Source organism: Sapajus apella, unplaced genomic scaffold (assembly GCF_009761245.1).
Source record: "Sapajus apella isolate SASKATOON/1434 unplaced genomic scaffold, GSC_monkey_1.0 scaffold21, whole genome shotgun sequence".
Taxonomy (NCBI): Eukaryota; Metazoa; Chordata; class Mammalia; order Primates; family Cebidae; genus Sapajus; species Sapajus apella.
In genome coordinates this window covers 21,213,351-21,238,949 of record NW_022436961.1, presented here as the reverse complement: position 1 = coordinate 21,238,949, position 25,599 = coordinate 21,213,351, and the positions used below count along the sequence as shown (strand labels likewise).

Sequence of the window (25,599 nt, the reverse complement as noted above, 5' to 3'; positions counted from 1 at the left end):
TGCTTCTGGTACATTAGGAAACAGATCAAGTTCTGGGGCAGATGGATGTTTTGTGTCAGATACAAAAATTTACAAGGCTCCAAACAAAGCACAGTTGGTTGAGCTGTTCTGGAAAACACCTGGGCCCCTTAAGTCACAACACCATTAAAGAAATTCCCTTGACAGCGATACAGTTGGCCCTAATGTTTTGGTTTTATGTTTCTTCAGCTTTAAAGTCAACAGCAACTAGAAGGAGATGATGCTATTTATTTCAAGATATTTTGCATGCAACAGTTAAGAAGTTGCAAATGCAACATTTAAGATGATTACAGATGTTAGCATAATCCTTAAGTTGAGCTGGACCTGAGTAGGGAGAGGGAGAATATATAGCAGCCCAAGCCTAATAAAACCATGACTGGACTGCAAGAGATTTACTACAGAGGAATTGCTGAAGGTCAGGTTAATAGCTGGCGTTCAGGTCATTGTAAAGCCAAGTAGAAAACCTCCGGACACAATGCCAATGAATTTGATGTGGCCAGCCCACCTAATGTCAAGTTGTTTTATTTGGCCCACATAATGTTGTATTTGTTTTAATTGTAATTTAAATGTATTTAGGAAAGACAGGCCTTGTCCTTCCCGCCATTCCCTGTTATTAATATATCACACCTGATAGCTTTCTACAGTTTGTGTCATTGCTCTAGTCCCTGAAGGCTTTTGAGTTTGTAAACCCTATAGTAGAGGCTGCAGCCAGATTTACATGCTTTGAGTATTAGTTAGATCTTTGAACATGGGCTTGGAATTAATAGTCCCTTCATGCTTAGAACGAACATACTTCCAGGTATATGTGTTTTCAGGTTCCAAGCCAGCAGGAAAAGAATGTCCACTTCCCTCATGACTGAAACCAAAGACTTAGAATAAAGGTCACTTGACTTAATGGGCTTGAATTCAGCTGAATACCCACTCCTGAATTGTGACCCAGAGTAGCATATGCTTATGGCTTAATACAGTTAGGGCCCACACCAACCACATGGCTAGGAAATTCAATTTTAGAAACAGCAAATGTCCACTATAATATAACTTATAAATTTCTTGGGACAGAATATTTTCTTAAAAATCTAGGACAGTCTTGAAGCATGATGCACGTTTTTCTGAATTTCTAGTTCTTGGGACATTTAAAACAACACAATTCCTTCCAAAATTGATATATTAGAGAAAACAAAGACATTCCATTCAGAGTCATTAGGGAAGCCCCAAATAGTTCGTATCTGGAAGCATAGATAATATAAATTTCAAGTTGAAAACCTTTAGTTTTACTGTTGGGTGTCTTGTTGCATAGTGAGTAATGTTGGATAGTTTGTTGTATTTCCTTTTGAGCACATTTTCTGGTTGTAATCCTAGCCCTGTTTCCTCAAATTGTTTATTTTTATTTGTTAACATTGGGGAGGTAATTTTCATATTAGGGGCCATAATCTAGATCACTTTTCCTTTCACAGGAGCAGTACAGAGGCATATCTCAATACATTGCCAATTGTTACAAGGCAAACCCACCCTCTGAAACAGAATTTTCTAGTTATTAAGTTACAAGTGGTCTGGATCATAAAAGTACAAAGGTAGCCATTATTTACCTTGTTTTTCCTAGTGAAAGCAATGGAGAAGTTATGTTAACCTACTTGAAGATTAGTAGCAAAAGTCTCAATCTTAGTAAGTCTAGCCTGGAATCAAATGCTATCTCATTTACAGAAGACATGACAAAGGTGATTATATGTCTGGATCTGAGGAACTGAGATAGTATAGGTTAATAAAATCCTTGGGGAAATTTAAGACTTTTCTTTTTTTAGTGAGATGCTAAGTACAGATGGTTCCCGACTTAAGATGGTTTGACTTATAATTTTTTGACTTTATGATAGTACAAAAGTGCTATGCTTTCAGGACAGTATTTAGTATATTACATGAGATATTCAACATTTTATCATAAAATAGTTTTGAGTTAGATAATTTTGCCCAACTGTAAGTTCATATAAATGTTCTGAGCACATTTAAGGTAGGCTGGACTGTTATGATGTTCAACAGGTTAGGTGGTGTAAATGTATTTTTGACTTGTGATATTCTCAACTTACTATAGGTTTACTGGGATGTAACCCTATCGCAAGTCAAAGAGATTCTGTATTACAATTCTGAGTCAAAAGCTAGAGATCTTAGATCAACAGTTTGTTCATACCCTTAGTCCAGTTAATAATACAGACATAATCCTTGCCTTGTCATTTGGAGTTGCATTTTGTATTACATAATGAAAGAGGACTAAGAACTACTCTGAATTGTAATATTTAAATGATAACAGATGCTTTTGAAAAGACAAGTTCCCCACAAGCTGCATGGGATACCTCAGCCTATAGATCCCTTCCCCTAGCTGGTCCACAGGCACTCCAAATACTCCATGCATCTCACACCCCAAGTCCCACTCCAAGCCAGCTCCCAATACATGTACTGCAGATAGCAAGTACAGATGACCTCCCATACTCTCAATGAACTCAACTCTGTGGGATTCAGAGAGGACACACAAACTTGAGCATTACAAGGCACTGGCCTAGGGAACACAAATGGGAGGCTCTCAGCACTCAACTTTGCAGGATCAAGAGAACACATACAATGTAAGAATGACCCCCTAATTGGAATGAAAGGTATAGAGTAGGCATGTCCATAGAAAAGGTCTGAGAGAGCCTCAAAATCCCTAGCTGTGCTGTTTGGGGAAAGTATTTCTTACCCCAAGAGTAAAGACTGAACATAACTGCTTCTTCAAATGGAAAAACAGCAATGCAAGATGTTAAGTAACACAATCCAGTAAAAATCAAAAAAATACAATAATATTCTAGTAACCAACTTTACAGAAATGGACATCTATGAATTGCATGAAAAAAATTCAGAATAATTATTTTAAGAAAACTCAGTGGGCCACAGGAATACAAAGATAAGAATATAAGAGTTTATTCATTCCTCAGTGAAATCAGGAAAACAATACAAGAACAAAAGAAGTTCAATTAAAAGAAATTATTTAATAACCCAAACAGAAATTCTGGAGCTAAAGCATACACTGAATGACATTTTTTAAATGCAATAGAAAGTGTCAACAGCAGACTTCATTATGCAGAAGAAAGAAGCTATAAACTTAAAGACATGTCATTTTTTAAAAAAAATCCAGTCAGAGGTGGGAAAAAAGGCAAAAGAATGAAAAGGAAGGAAGAAAGAAATCTACAGGATTCATGGAACACCATCAAGAGAGCTAATCACTACATCATAGAAGATAAGGGGAAGAGAGAGAACATGGCAGAAAGTTTATTTAAAGAATACTTAATTAAAGACTGAATACTTCCCAAATTTGGAGAAAGTATGAACATCCAGGCACATGTATCTCAAAGACCTCCAATCAGATTCAACCCAAAGAGGAATTCACCAAGACATAATCAAACTGTCAAAAATTAAACGCAGAGAATCTTGAAAGCAGAAAAGAAAAGGAGCTGAGAACTGTCTGCAAGGTAGCTTAGACATACCTGGCACTTATGCGCCTCACAAAAACAACTAAAACCCAACTAGAGGTCAGAGGGAAAGCGTTAGAGTGCAGCAAGGGAGTGGTGAGATCCCTGTAGTGTTCAGAAGACCAGGAAGGCATCATAGTGGAGGTGATGGAGCACCCAGCCTCTGCCAACTCATCTTCCCTGCTAAGATTAGCTTGGAGTCAAGAGGGACCACCCCTTCAAGGGAAAAGGTAAGCAAAAGATCCCCACCAGATTCCATTGCCACTGAAGACACCTGCAGTTCTTACTACAAGAGTATACCACAGCCATAGCAAGCCCTGAGCCTAGTTTGAGGAGCTGCCTGTAATTCACACAGCTACATTGCTTCAGATTAGGAGCAGAAGTTGTATGTCCCTTACTTTACCCTCTTTATGTAAGCTGCTACAGTATGGCACCATCTTGAAACCAGATCCACTACTGGAGTGTGTCCTGCTCTGAGGGCCAGTAGCCTCTGTGCTCCTCCAATCTTGGATCTCCATCAGCATTCTACCAAGCTTACATGGGTGGGTGCTCAGCACTTGGGCTCAGGAACAACTGTGAATTCAGGTCCTGCATACCAGAGAAATTAATCCCAGGCTGGCTGAATTGCTACAAGCTCATGCCCCTGTCTAGAGAAATAGCCCAGATGACTTACCAAAGGCAGACCTGCTCTTGAGCTAGCAGAACCACCATGTTCTCTCATCTCCAGCTGGAGATACACAAACTGTCATGAAGAACTCTGGCAATGTGCTTCTGAGGGATGACTCCTGGTATGACCTCAGGAAATTCCAGTACAATCAGAAGGAAAAGCAAAATATAAACAAAAAGATTAAGCACATGCCCTATATTAAAATGTCGCCATAACAAGCTACCTTTTTTTGTTTGCTTGTTTTAGAAGATGTAAGTTATATAAAGAAAAGTATAGTGAATGACAAACTCTTATCCTTAAGCTAAATTTAGTGTCTTATCCAGGTAGCAGTACGTCTTTAGCCCAGATTACTTATCTTGGGTAAATAGAAGCTTGACTTTCTATCCTCGTGTTTCAGAGGCTAATTTTTTTTCCACTTTGCTGAACAACAAACTCTGTAATCCCATTAATCCAAACAGGATGTGTTTTCTTTTTAAATATTATACTCAGCTATAGTCAAAACCATCACACGGCCAAGCTGGGTGAGACCTTTGGGAATAGCCAGAGCCAGAAGCCTTGTGGATGGCAGATCTTTATAAGGTTGCTCTGTTTGTGGATTGGAACTGAACAATTTATTTCTTGAGTTTTCCACCTAGAAAATAAAATGTGTGATATTTTCTAAGTAAGCTTTGTAGACTTAAATAATTTTGATTTTAGTTTTGAAAAAGAGATGAAAAACTGAATAATTACACAGACTAAGTTTAAGGAAAGGATTTTGAAAGCTAGAGAAACAGTATAAAGAATGAGAGAAATCATAGTATTTTAAAATTAGTTTTCATCAGGAATTGCATACTCTCCTTAACAACTCATTTCTCCTCTTTCTTCTCCACAAAGATGACAGTGTTGTTATTCAAAGGTTAAAGCACCTGCTTTCTACTCCTAGTCTTAGTGACTGATTGGACCCTGAAGAAAGGAATAGCAGGGCCTGGAGGTGGGGAGCGTACACTGATGGTCACTCTGCTCTCCTTCCTCTCCAAAGGGCCTATCTGGGAAACTGGTGGGGCAGTGAAGAGTAAAGTAGGGCCAAGTTCGCAGTCAAGAGCAGATTCCAAGAGAGCTTCATGGGGCAGGGGCATGGAAACAGAATGCAGACAAATGAAGCTCTCAGAACACTTTCTCCAGACCCAGTCCTCCTGGACTGTGCTGGTGTTGAGCTCTTGACTTCTTCTGATGGTATCATTATATTAAAAAGTAAGCTTTTTAATTTTAAATTAAAAAAAAAGTCATAGAGTTCATTTAGAGAACAGTAGGGCAGAAAGGAAGAATGAATCAAGAGAACAGAATTCATACTTTCTTTGGATTTCCCAGAAAGCCACGAACACGAACTATATAAATAAAAATGTGTGGTTATTTGCTATATTTAGGCAGTAGGTTACAACTGTATTCTGAAGCCTGATATGAGAGTAGCATGGGTGGGGGGGGGGAGCTTCAACATTGTCTTTTTAAAAATGTAACTCCCAGCATAGCTTTCATACAGCAACCCTGTTTTGAATGCAGTTGCTTTCTTAAGTCAGTAGGTAGTGGTAGGTGGGCCACCTGGTCAAGAAGAAAATCTCTGCAACTCAATTCTGCCATCATCCCGTAGTATGCAGAAGGGAGATGAACAGTCCTTACTTGAATAAGCAGTTCCTTCAGAAGCTTGTTTTGTTTGTTTCTTGGCTGGCTTCTTTGTTTTCCACTGTAGAGCTCTAGGAGCAAAGTGTTTTGCTGTGTACATGACATTATTGCTTTTCTGCTCATTTTGTCTTAAGATGGCCTTTTGCCCTGTCTGCATGAGAAAACGAAATGTCAGGAGGAAATGTATTCAGGATTTGATTGCTAGAGCATTGAGGTCTGAATGCAAATAGGAGTAGTAAGTTAAAATTGCGGCCCAGCTATATTTTCATTCAGGCTGTTACTATCGTATTTATGTATCAGAGGTCAAAAGGAAATATTATTCTATTAAATAAGAAATAAAATGGTATACAGGGCTCAGGAGAGAAACTGTTCAGTGAGATCCATGTAAATATATGTGTGGATATGATTAAACTACTTTTCAAAGAATATGAATAGCTGTAATTTTTTTCAACACACAATTAACATTCAACTTAAGTAGCAGCTTACATGGTCTTAGAGACAATAATTTTTATTTATCCTCGGTAGGCATCAATGCATCAAAAGGCATTTTTTTCTACATATTTAGGAAATATTTGTACAGATAATTGAAGATCAGCTTAATAAATACAGCAAAAAATGTAATAAGGAGGTTACACATTGAAGAAAGAATTTTACTCTAATAGACAAGCCATTAAACACTAGTTGTCTTTGGCTCTTGGTGGTTACTAAAGGCTTTATGAAAAATAGCACATTTTAATTAAGACAGAGCTTACTGAATGGGCCATGTCCCAGGAAACAGTACGTAGATGAGTTGCCATTGCAGTTGGATCCCATCCCAAGTTGTTTTTCTGATAGTGGAATTATATTACGCTTATACTCCTGGAACTCTGTTTACCCTGGGTAAGTGTAATATATTCCTAAGGAAGGAAGCTGAATGTGCAGCTCTGAAATTATTTAGAATTGATCTGAGAATGAATCTGCAGAGACAAAGATAAAATCTTTAATAACATAACCAAAGGTAGCAAAACTGTCCCTGATGCACACCATTTTTTCTAGAACTATCTCTGCCCCTGTAAATGAAAGACACATACCTGAAAGGGCTACATTATGAAGACTGAATGACAATTTAGGAGAATGAATTAAGGCCACTGTTACTAGTTAGAGGCATTGTCAGCAACAGGCTACCTGACTGCAAGACTCTTCTTTTTACTGCCACAGTGCTTTCCACAGACTCATTTTTAAACATCCCATCTCATTTTTAATGTGCCCTCTGTGGAACTTTGTTCATTCTTGTGTAGTGATTACTTTGTGGCATGAAATTATATTAGTTAAAACATCTTCTTTTTGTTGTTTCATCTTCCCTTTTCTACCATCTGGCTATAAAAATTATCAGAGCGAAGATACAATTCTTCAATATTGTTATTATTTGTTTAGTACCAACAACAATTCCCTCCTGAATTCATATTGATGAGGCTGATATCCTCTGACCCAGGGAACTTAGAATGTTATGTTAATATGGAATTATGTATCCAAATGTGGATACATAGCATATTACATGTCAGTTCTGATCCTGATATATTACATGTCAATTTCATGTGAGAATGATCAGGCAAGTAGATTCTAGATATAAATTATCCTTGACAAATCCTTACCTTTTAAATGTATGCTTTTAGAAGATAAATGTAGAGACCTCTCTTCATGTTGTAATGAATTGTAATGAGACCTGGTAATTATCCAAATGAGTAATCACTGGAGTCCACATACAGTGGTCCAGTTTCTCACTTTATTTTGAAGTTCAAAGTGGGTAATAAAATCTATTCTTCATATACTACTACATAAGGATTCTCAGAAAATGAGTCTGTGTTTTATGAACCTCGAAAGCATAGTATAACCTACGTTTCTCTCTAAAGACAGAGAGAAAGCCTCAGTCCTAAATAAGGCAGCTGCCACTCAGTGCACTGTTGACGATCTGCCATGTGCGGCATCTTGACAGCAGAGAAGAGGATGTGGCAAAGCCTTTGCCATGTGGTGGCTTATGGGCTTCAATACTGACAGGGTCAGACCTCAGCATTTTTGTGAAAAATATCATTGGAATGGTGGGATACTGAAGATAAAGGTGTGTTCCCAGAAGATCCTGAATTAGGAACACATCAGGCATCTACCATCAACATCTATATCCATGTTATTTTTCTTTTTCTAGATTTGCCATATTACGCGTTCAAAATATATTTTCTACCATGCATGAGAAAATGTGTTCCTCTTCTTTCTGTTCATGCACTCAGTGATGCTTATGCCTTGTGCACTGTGTGTTCTCAACCCTTGGGGATATATTAGTAAACAAAAGCAAAGTCCTTACCTTCATGTGATGGTATCTGGTATTGGGGAACAAAGGAGGAAATCAAGGGGGTTTTTTAAAGTAAAATATAAGGCTGTCAGATGGGGAGAAGTGCTAAGGAAAAAAAACAAAGCATTAAGAGTAGGTGTTGCAGTTTTAGGTTTGATGGCCAGGGAAGACCTCAGTGTCAAGGTGACATTAGGGTGAACATCTGAAAGAGGTGAAGATGGGGACTGAGGAAGTCCTGTGGGATTCTGGAGGAAGGGCTTTTTGGACAGAGAGAATAGCAAGTTCCAAAGGTCCTTGAATGGGAGTATGTTTGCTGTGGAGGCAGATCCAAGCCCAGGGACAGAACTGAGAGATTGGGCCAGTTCTGAGAGATTGGGAAACGGGGGTGGCACATGGCACAACTCGGGGTTTTCTAGGCCATTTTAAGGATCTGTGGTTGAAAAGAATTTTAAGGATGAGAAGCCATTGGAGTCTTTGGGCAGAGCTAACACATTCTGTCTTGCATTTTAACAGGGCACTGTATTCTGAGAATAGTGCATGTGGAGGGAAAGGAGGGAATAGGGAAAGGAACCCAGGCAAAAGGTGATGAGCTCGGTCCAGTCTGGAACTGGGAGAGGCAATGAAAAATGGTGCAATTCTGAAGACAGACAAAGTTTGCTGACAAAAAGGATGTGAGACATTACAGAAAAAGAAGAGTCAAGGAGCAAAGCTTTTATTGTCAAATTTCCTTCTTCACCACGTAAGACTTATCCCAAAGCTTTCTCTCTAAGTACTAGAATACTAATCATTTCCTGAAAGTGGTTGCAGACACAAATACTGGAAATAAAAACTCGGAGTCACAAAGGAAGCAAGCACTCAGACAGTGAACTTCTCAGCAAGACAAACTTGCTTCTATAGAAGGGTATGTCTGACAGACGGAGCAAAGGCAAGAGCACACCAGACAAAGGAGAGCAAGGGTTCTTATCCCCAACACAGTTGACCGTAGCTGCTGTGTTGTTCCCCTACTGGTTGGGGTTGGACCACACAATCTAAGCTGAATGCTATTGGCTAATTTGAGTGCAGGATCATGGATTACAGTGATGGGAAGAGCTGTTTTGGCAGGAAAGGCCATTACAGCAGGGAGGAGTGGTTTCTTGGCAGGCATACCCGAGCAAGGTTGGGCTGGAGTGGCTGATAGATTGGCGGACAAGATTACCTTTAGACAAAGAAGACAGAAGTAGGACTTCAGTACAAAAGTACATGGAAGTAAAAACTCCTTGGAAAAGAACACCTCATTCATAACAAAGTGAAACCCTTTGAAGAGGAACAGTCTAAACTACTTATTTCTAACACAACCATACCTGAGATGTTGCAGGTTCAGTTCTTTATACTGCAATAAAGCAAATATCACAATAAAGCAAGTCACCCAAATTTTTTGTCTCCCAACGTATATAAAAGTTATGTTTACAGCATACAGACATCTGTTAAGTGAACAGTAGCATTATGTCTTAAAAAATATGTATGTACCTTAATTTTAAAATAACTTATTGCCTTTCATCTTCTATCAGAATAGCAAAAGAATCTGCTTTTAGAAACTGTCCTAGCAGACTTCTACTTACATGTCAGGGGTCAAATCCAGACCACGTGGCAGCAACGGAAACTAACAGAGACAAGGGTCATCACATCTGCTTTAAACCATAATTCCATGTTGACATTCTTAATAAAAGTCACAGTTCCATTAGCATGAAAGAAGAAGCTACTCAACAGCATTTGCAACAATATGATTTATCAGCTTCTTGGGTCCAGGTTGACCACTTGAACACTGATCATCATTTTCAGTCTCTGTGCTGGTTCATCAGACATTTAAAAAGTAATTTACTAATAGGCTGGGCGCGGTGGCTGACACCTCTAATGCCAGAACTTTGGGACGCCAAGGTGGGCAGATCATAAGGTCAAGAGTTCAATTCCAGCCTGGGCAATATGGTGAAACCCCATCCCTACTTAAAAAATTAGCTGGACATGGTGGTGCCCACCTGAAGTCCCAGAGACTCGGGAGGCTGAGGCAGGAAAATCACTTGAATCTGGGAGGCAGAGGTTGCAGTGAGCCAAGATAGTGCCACTGCACTCCAGCCTGGGCGACAGTGAGGCTTCATCTCAAAAAAAAAAAAGTAATTTTCTAACACAACTATTGCTGCTGCTTTACTTTTTCTTACATACCAGCTTTCACTTAAAATTTAAATTTCACAATTGGTCTTAGGAAAAAAGATGCAAATCACATCTTCTCTGAAAGGAAGAAAGAAATAAACCCTCCCAGTGATGCCGTTGCATAGTTAAGAAGTATGACCTTCCTACTCCCCAGAAAGAGAATACAAGGAGAAATCAATGAAGAAAAAAATTTTAAAGTTATGTCCCCTGCCATTGCTCTCCAGAGCATCATTCAGAGTTTTTTTTTACTTTACTCTGAGACAATTTTATTTTGTCCCCAAATCCTCTGGATAGCAATTTACATATGTGGATGAGTCTGTAATCCTAGGGAGACATGGCTAATACCTGCTGAATAGTCCTGAGATTAAAGTTTTTCTAAAATGTTTTGAAGAGTCATATTTGGTTTGGTTCAGTAAAATCTAGACTCGGAGACTAATAAATGCAAAGCTACATTACTGGGTTTTGTAATGTCTGTCCCTATAAGCCTTTTTAAAGTCAGAAATGGACCACAGCATTTGTAAGCTCATCAACCCTCTGAGGCTTCCTTAACAACAGGGCGGGCTTTGTTTTCTGGCTCCCTTACCCCCTTTTCTCTGCTTTGTCTTTTCTTCTGGTCTGATGACTCATGCACTGCCACACCGCTGTGCTGTGCCTTTTGTTTGTTGATTGACACAGTGATGTAATTTATTTGAGATGATATCTTTGCTGCTAGAGCTGAAAAATGAGAGGATGAGATGGTTTTCCTTCATGTTTTTTTCAGGTGGATTTTCCCAGTAGTATTAGTGTCTTCAAAGACTAGTGGGAAACTGTCTCTATCACCTTCTCTTCTTTTGTCCCGTTTCAAGTGATCTAAAATATTTTTCTTCATTCTCTTTCCATTGTGTAAATGCTCCAGCTTCATGAAATGATATGCCTTACACCGGTTTCCTAAATCTACTTTTAAACTGCCTTTAGACTATTTTACTAAACTTTGTTCCTATTGGGGGTAGTTCTTTTCTGTATTTTAATCTTGCCACCAAGGCAGTTTAGGAGTAGATTAATTAATAAATTACTACAATGAAAAGGAGTTCTGAATCCTTTATGTACTGTGGATATCATCTTGTTCAATCCACTCATTTCACAGTGCATTACTGATGTGTGATCCTAATGACATTTTTTACTAGCAGATGTCCTTATGAAACTCTCATGTGGCCTTCGGAGATAATGCTTAGCTTGTTATTCTTTATTTTGTTACTTTTTTAATGAAATTGGAATGTATATTAGTGATGCTTTAAACTGCAAGTAGCAATACCTGATCAACAGTGGTTTAACCCATAGGATATTTATTATTCATACTTAACAAGATTCTAGAGGTGGTAGCCTTAGGATTGGATCCAGCTCATCCTGTCAGCATGGCTCTCTCTGTCTTTCCACTTGTCCTCAGACCTAGCATGTTGTCCTTTTTCCTCATACTTACTGCTCATGACACAGAGCAGCAGCTTTAGGACTCATGTCCGTGTTAAGGAAAGAATAAGAGGCTAGGCCAAGGCCGGTGGATCACCTGATGTCAGGAGTTCGAGACCAGCCTAGCCAACATGGCAAAACCTCGTCTCTACTAAAAATACAAAAATTAGCCAGGTGGATGGCGTATGCCTGTAATCCCAGTTACTTGGGAAGCTGAAGCAGGAGAATCACTAGAACCTGGGAGGTGGAGGTTGCAGTGAGCCAAGATTGCAGCACTGCATTCCAGCCTGGGCAACAGAGTGAGATTCCATCTCAAAAAAAAAAAAAAAAAAGAATAAGAGGCTAACACCAGTGACTTCTCCTCTAAAGTCTGTCCCTTTTATCAGAAAGCAAAATCACTTTCCCAGAAGCCCCCCAAAAGTCTCTTTCCTACCTTTAATTGTCCAGAATATCACATAGCCCATCTTAGCTCCAAGGGAGACTGGGAAAGTAAGTATTTCTAGTTTTATCAGTCTTTGAAGTGGAAGGCACATAAGAGTAGAGGGAGTTGAGAATGGCCTTTGACTAGCCAACCAACAGTGTCTGTCAGAGTAGTCATCCTAAAATCTATATACATATAATCTATATTTTCATATCAGTGGCGGTCATGTAGCTTAAGATCGCATGTAGGTACTCAATAAATGTCATCATCGGCAACCAGCACTCAGCATTCCACTTGGATACTGGCCAACCCCAGAACACACTGAATATCTAACAGCTTTTTTCCATTGTTAAACCAAACAGCTTGAAAAGGTAGCACTTCTAAATTACTAACTTAAAACTGACACATACAAAACCCCACTCTGACTAGAAAAATCCCTAAGACAGACGTATAGTCAAAACAGAATTTGCCTGCCTTTGTTGGGACAATTTATAACTGATAGGTTCTTTGATTTAGAAATAAAACACTTTAAGCCTTCTATAAATTCTTCATGTGTTGAAGCAGGACGGTGGAATATTTATTTTGACCAGAATGTATCAAATCAAGAATCTGAGACCCTTCTGTAGTTTGTAATATATGTATACATATGATAGTTCTATGTAATGATTGGTATAGAAACTGGAAAAAAAAAATCTTAGATATCCAAGAGACAGGGAATCAAGAAACTGTTTGAAACATAGTAGGTACTCAGTACATAGTTGAAGATGAATATTGAGTGAGAAAAGCATCAGAAAATGTGAAATTCTGTAAACTTCGTACTGTTCCTAGCAGCAACTGTTCATAATACCCAGAGGAGTCGGTAATCCTAGCAGAAAAGCAATGGAGGGTAACCCAGAGCAGCTTCTAGAAAGTGGTATGGTCTCATAGGGGACTGGACAGGAAATTTGCCAGGGAATGATCCCTCAAGGCAAGCCTTTGTAAGGTTGCAGGGAGTTGGAAAAAGAGTAAACAACCATATCCAAGCCAGTTTCATGTGAGGCCTGGATTACCTGGGGAGACTCAGGTTCCTTTAGTACAGAGCCACAAGAGCCATATAGCCGCCAAAAACCAGAGTGACAGTTCCTGCAGATTAAGACCCTTCTCATGCCTGAGTATTCTAGGTTCATGGTTTTCCATCTGGTAGCCAGTAACTCCAAGTTGGCATTCCTTTAGAATCTGGAACAAATGAGAACTAAAATTCGAACTTAATTTCTTATCTTGATAAGCATTCAGTCAGTCTCTATAGTTGCCTCTCATCTGCCCAGTAAGTGCTCAAGTAATTTGTCAGTTTGGGAAATGAAGCAAAGTCCTCAACAGTCATTCACACGCTCCAGGTGGGTAATACACTAGGTGTGCTGCATTGTGTGCATTTTGAACAGCTTCTGACTGCCATTGTTCTCCGGCTTTGCCTTCAGAAAACCCGCTATGAAATGTATGTCAGCATTCTCAAGGAAGGAGGCAAAGAGCTCCTGAGTAATGATGAAAGCGATGCTGCAGGACTGAAGAAGTCGCACTCAAGTCCTTCACTGAACCCAGATACATCTCCGATCACTGCCAAGGTCAAGCGTAACGTGTCAGAGAGGAAGGATCACCGACCTGAAACACCAAGCATTAAGCAAAAAGTTACTTAGAGTCCATCTGTGGCCAGGAAGTGCTGGTCATGGAGCAAAATAGGGTTTTTCAAGATCTTTCTGGTAATCAGTGAATATATTTTAAAAAACAAAGTCTGTGACAAAATGGTGCATTAGTAATTTTTTCTATTGTATATTTTTGTTAGTTTCTGTACAGATTGTCTTTGCTCTTGATTTCTTTTGCTTTGATGTTTTTTGCAACTTGATAGCTAATGCACCTTTTCTGTGAGGAGGCGGGGATCATGATTTCAGAATGAATTATGTATCCCTTCTCTTTCGGTTTTCTCTTGTTTGCACTCTGCTCAGTTGTTTTATGTATTCTCAAATCAACCGTTAAACATTTTTTTAAGGTTAAAAAATTTAATCCATTGTGAAACTCTTAACTGGACAAACGTACTTTAGTAAATTCTAGCTGGAGTTAATATACACCTTTATATGTGAAATCTTGCCCAGTCACAGAGGTAGAATTGAGCACTCACAGATGCTCCAGTAAGAATCACAGTGCTGGGAATCTAGATGCTCCAGTAGGAGGCAGCTTCACGTGCAGCTTAGCACTTACGTTGAGATCGGACCCTGCTGGAAGCAGGCGAAAGGAGCATGAAGGTCACAGGATTGAGAACTTAAGGAAGCACATTAGCTTGCTTGAAGTGCTGATTCCATTTCAGCCAAGCAAGGGAAAGAGGAAGTGGAGTCATTTTGCCTTTGAAGGTTGAGGGAAGATTGATACCCAGTTAATTTTGTTTTCTAAAGGATGGGGGCAATAATCGGCCTGTAGGGAGCTGCAGCAGTAGGCATGTATTCAGTCTGCAGGAAATTGTTACCTCACTCCCACAGGGTCTAGACTAGAAATCCATCATTTCTGTCGTTGATATCCTTCTATCCAGGAATAGATTGTTTCGTACTCTATATATGTGTGTGTGTGTGTGTGTGTGTGTGTGTGTGTGTGCGCGCGCGCGTGTGTGGGCATGGGGTTGTGTCCTGGTTGTGATATTGAGATCTTCCTTCCTAACAAAATAATACTAAAATGAAACCCCTTTTGTTCTTTCCTTAAGTCAAGACAAAATAAGGGAGGAAAAAGTAGCTGCGGTTGTTCTCAATAGATATTGATTCTTTAAAATATATCTGAAAGTAATAGTTGCAATGAATCGTGGTTGGAAAACTGAGGAATTTGCTGGTTGCAGATGCAAAGTGACTTTGTTTATTCTTGTCTGAGTCTCCTTGATAGACACTTCACTCTGCTACTACTGAACTTTCTCCTAAAAATAATTTATCTATTTAAAATTTTTTCTTTCTATCTACTCAAAATAGTTCTATTAACCTTACAGTCATGAGCTTGTTCCAGTTACAGTCCCTTTGAAATTCAAGGTGATAAATCGAATATTCTCTTGTAGAGGAAGAGAAAGGACTGAAAGTTTAGCCCTCTGAGACTTAGACCTTTGTGATTTCCTAACTTTGAAACTCTGTAATCCCTAAAGCTGTAATCTCCACAAGTGGCACAACTTCAGAACTAATAGAATCACTTTGATTATTCTTTTTCCTCCCATAGAAATTTTCTCTAGTTCTACCCAGTTTATTTGTTGAAGTAGGTACTATGACCAAAGAATCAGCTGCTCTGCATGAATAGCATGGTTCTAGTGAATTAGAGAAAGCCTGCTATAAAACCATGGTAGTGTCTAAGTGATATGTTATTATAATGTACTAGCATTCATTTACAGAATTATTTATTAACATTTACTTCCTTCCCCTCTGTAAATGTCCATATTTGCTGGTACCCAGAGAAGGGTTACCTTTCTCTAAGGTTGCAGTTGCTTGCTTTGTGATAAGTATTTTGGCATACCTTTGAAAAAACTCACTTTTAACTCTATGCCTTGTTTGAGTACAGGCAATAACTAAATTTATGTTTCAGAACTGTAAAACAAACAGGATACTTACCAATACAGCCCATGTACCAGATTGATTTTTTAGCTTCTCACTGAATTGAACATATCCACAGCAAGTTATCTTTCTTCCTGGTAATCTAAATTATCAGAGTATTTGTTTTCTGCCTAAATATTTACGCTAAGCAGAAGGGAGAGAGGTACCTAGACCATGCCATCTACGAGCTTCAGTAACTAAAGAAAAATGAACTTGCCGGAGTGGCTTGAATGTGTTTGCCCACGGTTTATGTCTATGTATATAAAATGTCTATGTGTATTTTACTTATTTAATATACATTGAATGGTACCTTGCTACAGTATTTCTGACATTTAGAGCAGTCTTGAAATACTCAGCTAGCATCAGCACCACTATAGCACTGTCCGTGTCATATGACTCACTAATATTAACTCCAGGGGCTTCTGGATATGTTAATAGATCATTGGATACGAAGGGCTCTTTTGAAGCTTCAGTATACCATGTGTGCATAGATGATCTTTAAAAACAACTTGAAAGATTCTTTCGTGAGCCACGATCTCAGACCGCCTTAGCATGATGCTGTCCGTCTTTAGTACATGGACTGAGAACACTTCTTCCCTGAGGCTTCGGGAAAGTTGCTGTCTGCCATGAGTTCATGAAGGATGCCAAGAGTTTATGCTATGGGAGGAAACAGTCACTGATTTGACTGGATTCTGAGAGTCTGACCCATAGCCAACCATATTTTCTTTTGTGATAATTTCTTTCCTGTGATATCTACCCAGAAGAAATTGAGGATATTTCCTTTCACAGCTGCTCCAAGCCTGTTGCCCAATTCACGGTACAAGACAGCACCCCTTCCCTTTCCTCTGAAGGTACGCCACTGACCTCCATCCCCCATCTCAGCGCCCAGGAGCCCTGGGACTTCCCTCCATGTGATAAATCATTCTTCTTCACATCAGTACGCTTCATGTTCATTTCTAGTATAGAAAATCTTGATAGTCATCAAAATACCTTGGTCACAGTCTTGTTACAAATTGACCATACAAGTGGCCCATGTATAAAATCTGAATTTTAGGGGCGTGTTCCCACCTCACATGCTGGCTTTTAAAGGGAGGTGTCTAGGATTCCTCATTAGCAATCAAAACCTAATTACTAGGATGCAGAGTCCTTACTTTATCGCCAGCGCATAGGCATTTCTGAAGTGCACTTTTTTGAGACATCATTTTGCTAACTCTCAGCAATGTCTAATTAAACTGAGCAATACTTTTGTGCATTTTAATTAATCTCAGTAAAACCATGATGGGGGAGGATCCTCTGATGGAAATGTAGTCCCTGGATTACGTGTAACCTTTTTTATTGTTCTTAGATGAAGAGGATAGAAGGCATTTTGTGGTGCAATGGTCTTGTGCCAAACACAAGACCCTCTGTGCTTCTCCATCTATTATCATAACCTAGAAAATGAGGACTGGTCCCTAGGCAGAAGTGACATGAGGAATAACTCTGGAAAAAGAAAATCTGGTTAGCTTTCCAAGGCTAAGCTAGGTTTGTATTTCACCCTGTGGCCAAGCTACGGAACTTCTGAGATGATGGAAGAATTTATGCAACCTGCAGGGAAAGAGGCCACTTACAGTCTAAACACAAAGTTACACTGAGCTTTTCTGCTGTCCTTTGCCTGTTGCTCCCTCTATCATATAAAGATCTGGGAAGGATGAAAGGCAGGGCCGGCTTGTCTTGAGCTACACTCCTGTTTTTACCTAGTCATTGACAATAGGAAGAAAACTGACTTTAAAAAAGTTTCTCCATTGTCTTACTATTGAAACCTTCTTGGGTTTCGTTAATTGTCCTTGAATTTGAGTTCCTTTGGCATTGTTCCTTGTAGTTATCAGTTAAGCTTATTTCATCCTGAATTCACATGAAGTTTAGCTTTGTAGGTTTTTATCTCCGTAGTTTAACTCTTTTGGACTTGGTCAAGTTTTCAGCACGTTGGTAGCCGCCTCTCTTAGTTTAAGCAGTGAGTCATCCCTTCACTTTTCAAATGACAGAATTTTTTGCAGTTGTAAAATGAGCACTGCAAAACAAAGAACCAAAGTGACATCCTAAGAGTTGTTAAAACTAAAGTCTAGTTATGAATACTTGACCAAGTTGGGGCTTAAATAGTATCTGCTTTTGTCTCAAAGCATCTAAGTTACTCTGATAGAAAATGGTAAGTCAGCTTTGCAAGCAGATGGACCTCTGAGCCTCCTACCTTGCCCCATAGCTTTCGTCCGTCTTTTCTTCCAGGCCATGCCACGGCTCTGCCACAGGTCAGCAAATTCTTTCCACCAGTCTTATAACACTTTACATGACCAAGTCATCCAAAGATCATCACAGAATAATCCCGTGATAGATTATTGGTAGCAATAGAGAAGTGCTTTGTCACTGACTTTTCTTTCATATTCCTTGTCCATCTCTCACCCATAAAAGAAGGACTGAAATCCAAAGGCATTCCCCTTTTGTACCTACGGTATCTAGAACCCGTGTGGGTAGCCTTCTGCTTATGACATTAATTGGCCTATTGCATGCAGAGAGAATGTCTTCATAGAGAGAATGTCATTAAATACTTGAATCTGCATGACAGTTTGACTTGAATGCAACGGCAGGAAAATTTTGCAAGTTACATAATTGTATATACAGTAGGTTTTCTTAAGTCTCTTCAGTTCATCCTATGTAATTTATGTGTGTATCTGTAGTATTGCAGGCTTTTGGAGAATATTCTTACAGATAGTATGTCAGTCGTCAAAGAAAATGCTGTCACCTGCCATTGTTGTATTTGTGGGTATTTATAGTTGTATGTGTGTAAATGCATCAGTGTGTAGATTGCATATCAGTATATGGTACATGTACATGAAAATTATTTTTGTCCTTAGTCAGTGTGATATGAAAAGCAAGTACAACCTCATAGGACTGATTATATAATGAAGTTGTTGAGACTATATATAGTGGTATTGTTTTATTAAACTTAAATTCAAATAATATTTTGATTAAAAATTTTAATAAGACTTTATGCTAGAAAATTCTGTCTTTGAGCTTTGAATCATCAGGGCAAAAATGACTTTGAACTAACCTTGTGAATCTTTTGCAACGTATTGTGTGCAATACCAAGAGGATAGCTGCCTGTAATCTGGGAAATACAGAAAGAAAAGGAAAAAAAAAAGGCAGCCTGTGCAGTCTTAGTAATTTTAGTATTAAGAGCACTTAAAGTCAAACTGACAATTTTGGGCTTCTTACAAAATGTGATGCTTTAAAGCACACGTTCTTTATTGTTGTTGTAATTAGTCCATAAAAATATAGCTTTCAGAGGAATTAAGTACCCACCATATCATTTATGTATTTGTGTATATTTTATGGGAGATCAAACCACTCTCCTGGTGCCGCATCCGTACTCACTTTACTTGGAAGAGATATCACAAGCGCTGAAGTGTGTCAGGGCATCCCAGGATTGGGTACTGTATCCTAGGTTTGCAGTTGCACAAATTAGCATCTAGTGTCACAGGTAAAAGAATTTCAGGACCAGGTTTAAACTTTATTTTAAATATTTTTATACTTAGGTCTCTTTTTTCTGCCTCTCCCCAAAGAAGAGCCACTGGCCTTAGTTGTTTGAGCTTACTGCTTATATTATAGAGTGTAAATAGATAACTAGAGACTAAAATTTTATTAACCAGCATGTTTGGTGTATTTAACGCAGTGACTGAGTGTGTTTGAGTGAGTGGCTGAGTGCAGTGTCTGTTGTTTAAACACACTGCCTCATGTCTTTGTAGCTGATTCAGAGAGTTTGAATTGTGGGGTGGGAGACTAACTTCACCTCCAGGCTGCAGTAATGCGAGGGTACTTACACTTGAGGTTTGTTTTTTTTTTTTTTTTTTAATTAACTCTATAGTCTCAAACTATTTTTGCAAATAGATCATTTTTCCTAATTGGTTCTTGGCATGCAGTGGACTGGCTCTGTGACTGATTGGCAGGGTCTTAGTTTTGCGAGAGTATTTCCTTTTAAGAATTACTGTGATCTCCAGAAACAGCCATTTGATTCAAAAATCATATAGAAAAGGAGTAGGAGAAATAAAAAGTTTCCTTTTTGGGCCTTAACCGTTTGAAATGTTTGGACTTTAACACAAAGCCATGGAGGTTATAAAGCCAAGTAACCATCTGACATGGATAATGATATCCATAGAGAGTATATATGCACATTGATTTTAATGCCGTTAAGATACTTCTGTAAAACTGTAGGAACAAGAGTAATTAGACCAAATTGAAGCTTAGGGGACATTAAACTGTGCTTTCCATTTAGAGTAACCATGCATGTGCTTAGTCGTCTACTCCTGAGATTCAGAACCAGTTGACTGTCCCCTTAGATGTATAAGGAGAAAAGTTGACACATCTGGGACCTCTGACATGTGTACACATGCTTGCACACATGAATATATAGTGAATGTTTTAAGTTATACCAACAGAAGACCTTAAGGTGCAAAGAGCTGGAATATCCTAAAGAGGTGATGAACAAAGGGGGTGAAAACTGCATCACAGATGTTTTCCAAGGGCCAGGGTGGAATCTGAGCTCTAGTGTCTGACTTTGAGATGCATTGTGTTTTTAACACATAAATGAGGGGATCCATATCACATTCTTTCTTGTGGACCACCAAATTGAAGGCTTTCTTATGATTCACAAGCAGCAGCTACCAGCATCTCTCCATAGCCTGGATGAAGCCCCAGAAGCTGGTGTGCACCATTTTCCAAGGTGGCAGAGCTGCTTGCTCTGCAGATCATTCCCTAGAGAGAGGAGTACAAGTGAAGAAAAGATGCCCTTCCTATAGGAGCACTGATATGGCTTGTCCACATTCCCCTCTGAGCTGTACTGGTAAGAGAGCTCCGATTGAACATGCTGAGCAGTTGAGCACTTTTCCATCAGCAACGACAGTGAGGATGGAAAAGGAAAGGAACCGAACTAAAATGCATTTCCCTTTGCAGGGCAGAGCTAAGCTCTTAGGAATACTGTTATAGAAATAAGCACCCTAACTTCAATTCCTGAAAATGTTGGTTAATGGAGAGAATTTTGGAGTTTCACTTAACATTTTCCCATCAGTCAACATAAGTCTTCAGACACTCTTAGAAGAGTCCCAGCCCAAAGCTCGATTAAGGGCCACACTGCAGGTCTGAGGCTCACTGCTCTGAGCCGTGAATACCAGGGCCCTGCAGAGGGTGATGATCATGCATCATCTCTGCAAAGAGGAGCTTCTCCCCCGGCCGCCACTTTACCCAGGCTTCTACTGAGCAGAAGGACAGCCTGGGTTTCAAATGCCACTTCCCCTGCTTTAGGAATCCAGGCATCCTGATAGCGTGACCCTGCTGAGGCAAGGTATCAACCCTGAGAGTGACTGAGTCACTGAGCGTGGCGTATGAACAAATGCCATGAAAAAGATTCGCTGAGTGAAGCTAATGCCACATATTTTACCTTTGCAAAAAACAAACTGGCACACTGAGTTCTAACCACAGATGGATGATATCTTTGCCTCCACACCCAGATTCCTGGAAATGAATAACATTTCCTTTCTGGGGGAAGGGTCAAGGAACACTCAACTGCTAGCTTAGCAGCTTGCTCACTCAAGATCAGAGCTGTTAGGTAGAGGCCTCAGCACCTCCCTGCAGTCTCTTGATCTCAAGTTTTAGGACCCATTTCTAGAATGGAAATGTATACCAGTGGATAATTCGTATTTGTCAGCCTTGATGACCATAGGACAGGCAGAAGGGTGGTAATTTGTATCTTTTAATATAAAAGAAGCTTTTAACTTTTCCAGCCTATTATAGTAACTGGGTTATATTCACTGTGGCTCAAACTAATTGGCATTATGGAACATTACCTTCAAAGTTTTCTCCACCAATCGTTTCAGTTCCATTGCAGTCCTGGTGCCATATGTCCCCTGCAAATTGTGAAAGTAATTAGTGACAAAATAGCAACCTGCTCCTTTTCAGTGGCCAAACTGTCAGCATTAGCAGATTTGGGTAAGCTAGCGGTACTATAACATGTACTGGAAACCTGTTCCTCATCACCACCTACCAGATTCCAGAAATGCCATCTTCTAGAAAATGATGGCATTTATGGTGGTCCTCTTTTGAGTGGAACAGTAATTTGTGTGGATATTGTTAAAGTGTTTAAAGAATATTTTGACAATTAAGTTTACATTTTACAATTGCTTTATTTTTTATTAAAATAGTTGTATATAAATATTACCCTATTTCACTGTTGTTAAAGTAAACCTAAACCTTGTAGACAAGTGAGTCACCTGATATGTATAGAAGCTGTGATATATATAGTACATTTATTGTGTAAATGTTTATGAATACAACTGTTCCTGTGTTTTTATAAGTTGGGGATATTTTGTTGTTTTACAACAACAAAATTTATTGCATTTAAATGGTTTTTATGTAATAGAAATCATGCAAAATAGTGAAGGATTTAAAATATGTATATGATATATGTAAATGTACAAACTTTAGAAAGAAATAAATCCAACAAATTTCAATCATTTGGGGAAATGTTCTTATTTGCTTATTTAAGCAACTATAATAGTACCTTTAAAAATCAAAACAAATAACACAGCACCCTGCCTGCCTCCATAAAAAGACCAACCGCAAGCCCGACTTTGAAAGAGGTGGCCAGAGTGGTGGCACAAGGTGGTGAGAAAATCAGATGACACTGACTCACCTCCGCATGTCTGTGAAGATCTGTGTGTGAATACTTCAGAGACCTGTTGTCTTCATTAAGGGGCTTTGAGCAGGGGAGGAGGAAATAAACTTTTTGAAGCAATTTCAAGAGCCATTTGCATTCCCACTTATTTCTCATCAAGGCAAAGAGACAATGAAGTTAGTTATTGTCCTAAAATGCAAATGCTGATCTCCAAATCACTGCTTTATTCTGCCTGGTATGTACCTTTGTGCTCTTTTCATCAAACCTAATGTTAAAAATAACATCTGTTGACTTGGAAAATGAAAAATAAAATCCCATCTAATCACCTCTAGGTATTGGAGAGGATGCCTTATGTTGGGGATTTGGACTTTTTGAAACAAGGACCGGCTACAGCCTCTTCAACACAAATGAGCGTGCTGCCTGGCAGAGATCTAGAATTGCGATGGTGTGTAAATCTCAAAGACATAAAAGCATTGTTGGGGTTGGGGGAGCTATATCCTTACCATCTCTTCACTTTCACTCCAGCTGCCTGTTTGGAATGTGAAACGTGTCTAAAGATCACCAGCCTGGCTGAATAGTAGAAGTGAGAGCTTTATTGGCCATATCAGTTTGAAAACTGGGAAAAGACGGTCTCTGAGGTGTGCCGAAGGTGCTCTCTCTTCAAAGAGGGAAGGGCAGGTTGGTTTTTATGCCTCACAGGACCTGTATTACACAATAGGGTCATACATATTCAGCAGCATGTTTGGAGGAAAAGCTATCTATATGTATGTGGGAAGCCAAGTGCGTGTGTAATGGTAAATATATGCATAATGTACACCCCACGTTCATTTTAGAGCAAGGTGTTAGCATTAAAATGAGGTGTAACTTGACTCTTTATGTTAAAAGGTCAACTATAGGACACTAAGTCTGTGCACAGTCTCTATCAGCTGCTGAAACTGGATTGAGCTCTTCAATTTCTTACCAGGAAAGAGTTCATAAGGCCAGTCTTCTTTCCAATCAGCATTGTAGTGGGCCAGGTCATATTAATAATTCAGAGTTAGGAAGGGTCTGACAATTTGTCTGTAGTTCTTATTGTTAGGGAGTTTAGCAAGAAAGGTTTTTTTTGTAGCCATAGGAATTTAGGGGCCATGCTAGTCAAGCCCTGAACCCTCAACAGCAGATAACTTTTGTTCCCTTAACCTCAGGGTCCGTCTTACTTGATAAAAGAGTGTCTATTTCAGCCTCTCCAATCACAAACTCAAATATGAATCCCCTCTTTGTCTTCTGGATGTGGGGGCTTTGCATCTGGTTATATTCCATGTGTTGTCTTCTGGATGTGGGGGCTTTGCATCTGGTCATATTCCGTGTGTTGTCTTCTGGATGTGGGGGGCTTTGCATCTGGTCATATTCCGTGTGTTGTCTTCTGGATGTGGGGGCTTTGCATCTGGTCATATTCCATGTGTTGCACAGCTAAGAGCATTAACACCAGCAGGACTATAGAGATATTTGATAAATCATAGGTGGAAACTAAAATCTAGAACAAGTTAAATTGTATAAGGAATAAATAGTATATGGATACAATAAGCAACTCTAAATGTCTCATTTCTAGATCAATTTTATTTCACAGAACTGTGAGATCCATCAATGAGACTGCTCAATCACTATCAATTTTTATTGATAAATTATTAGCAATAGGAAATATGGGCAGGCATACATCTTTCTTATATTAGCGGAGAAGAGTGAGTTCTGTATGCTGTAGACTAGTAAGCTTGATAACAATTCTGGGCATATTTTTAGAGTAAATGGAAAGAGGCAGCAATTATTGGAAGTCAGTGTGAGTTCCCAAAAAGAAACCAATTCAGACTCTATTCCCTATTTTATAAGACTAACCTGTAGATAAGAAAAATACAGGAGACAAAATATCTGGCCCATAACAAGGGGTTTGGCAAGGTCTTTAATGACATATGTCTGGGCAAAATGCAGAAATATGGTCTGGACATGAGTAGAATTGGTGGGTGTGAAACCACTTGAACGACACTAATTAAAGGATATCTATCAACTTGGAAGAGCATTTCTATTGTCCTGCTGCAAAGATTGCTTTTCGGCCCCATCCATTCAACATTTCAATTAATAGCTTGATGGAAGCTACAGAAGACAAGTTTATAAAAAATTGGTATGCCATAAACCTGGGAGAAAATGATGCACTAAATGACAGAATCAGGATTCAAAAAAAAATCTCAGGCAGAGAAACGGGGCAAATTAATGTGGAATGCAAGAGGATGTGATGTCTTACACTTCAGTTACAAAAAATAAAATTATACAAGATCAGGATAGGACATTGTGTCACATAAAATAGCAAGCATGTGGGAAAGAAAGCCTCAACTGAAATCCACATCAAGCACAATGAAAGTCAACGGATGATGCAGCCACCAAAAACACTGGTGCCATCTTGGCTTACACTGAGGGACTTACAGCTTCTAAACCAAGAAAGGTGAGTTGCAGTGCCCTTGACACCAAGACTAAACCTTGGTAAATTGAAAAAAAAAAAAAACAGAGCATGTGCAAAAGCAGCACCCAGGGCACCCCAAAAAATGGGAACAATTAAAAAGGAATATGGAAAATGTGTGACCTGGAAATGGTTAACCCATGCAGAACCAGGGAAAACTGATCTTCAATGTTAAAATGAGTCTTATGTGGGTCCTCCCACATAAGACATGAGAACTGTCCTATAGCAATCCAAAGGGTTTATCTAGGATTAGTTATTAGAACTTACAAGAAATAAGACGGCAGCTCAACAGAAAGGAGCATTTCCAATATTCCAGACTCTCCATGAGAAACAAGTTGTCAGCCAGTGAAGCAGTTCAAGCGTGCTTGGGAATCCTCAGGTGGAAATATTGAGAAATGAGTGAAGGCTTTGGGTAAGTAGTTGGATTACTATGATGATAGACAATATTATTACAAATATTTGCTGAGCCTGGCACTGTGCTAAAACACTTAGCATGAATTTTTTACATAATCTTTCTTCATAAATCTATGATGTAGCTCTATTGTTTACCCCATTTTAAGGAGAGGAAAAGCCTGTATCAGGCTCCCCGTCTTCAGATATTCTGCAGCATTTTAACCCACCTCAGCAGCT

The 25,599-nt window shown here is 39.1% G+C and overlaps 1 protein-coding gene across 5 annotated transcripts in view; it reads left to right on the top strand.

Moving 5' to 3' along the window:
• PSD3 (pleckstrin and Sec7 domain containing 3) overlaps positions 1-22,813 on the top strand; it is a 526,477-nt gene extending 503,664 nt beyond the window's left edge. For all 5 annotated transcript variants that reach the window (XM_032287984.1, XM_032287985.1, XM_032287986.1 and 2 more), the window contains one exon: positions 13,658-22,813. In XM_032287984.1, the coding sequence (XP_032143875.1) occupies positions 13,658-13,873 (216 nt within the window). In that variant the 3' untranslated portion in view covers positions 13,874-22,813. The remainder of the gene's footprint in view (positions 1-13,657) is intronic.
• Positions 22,814-25,599: the final 2,786 nt, after the last annotated feature.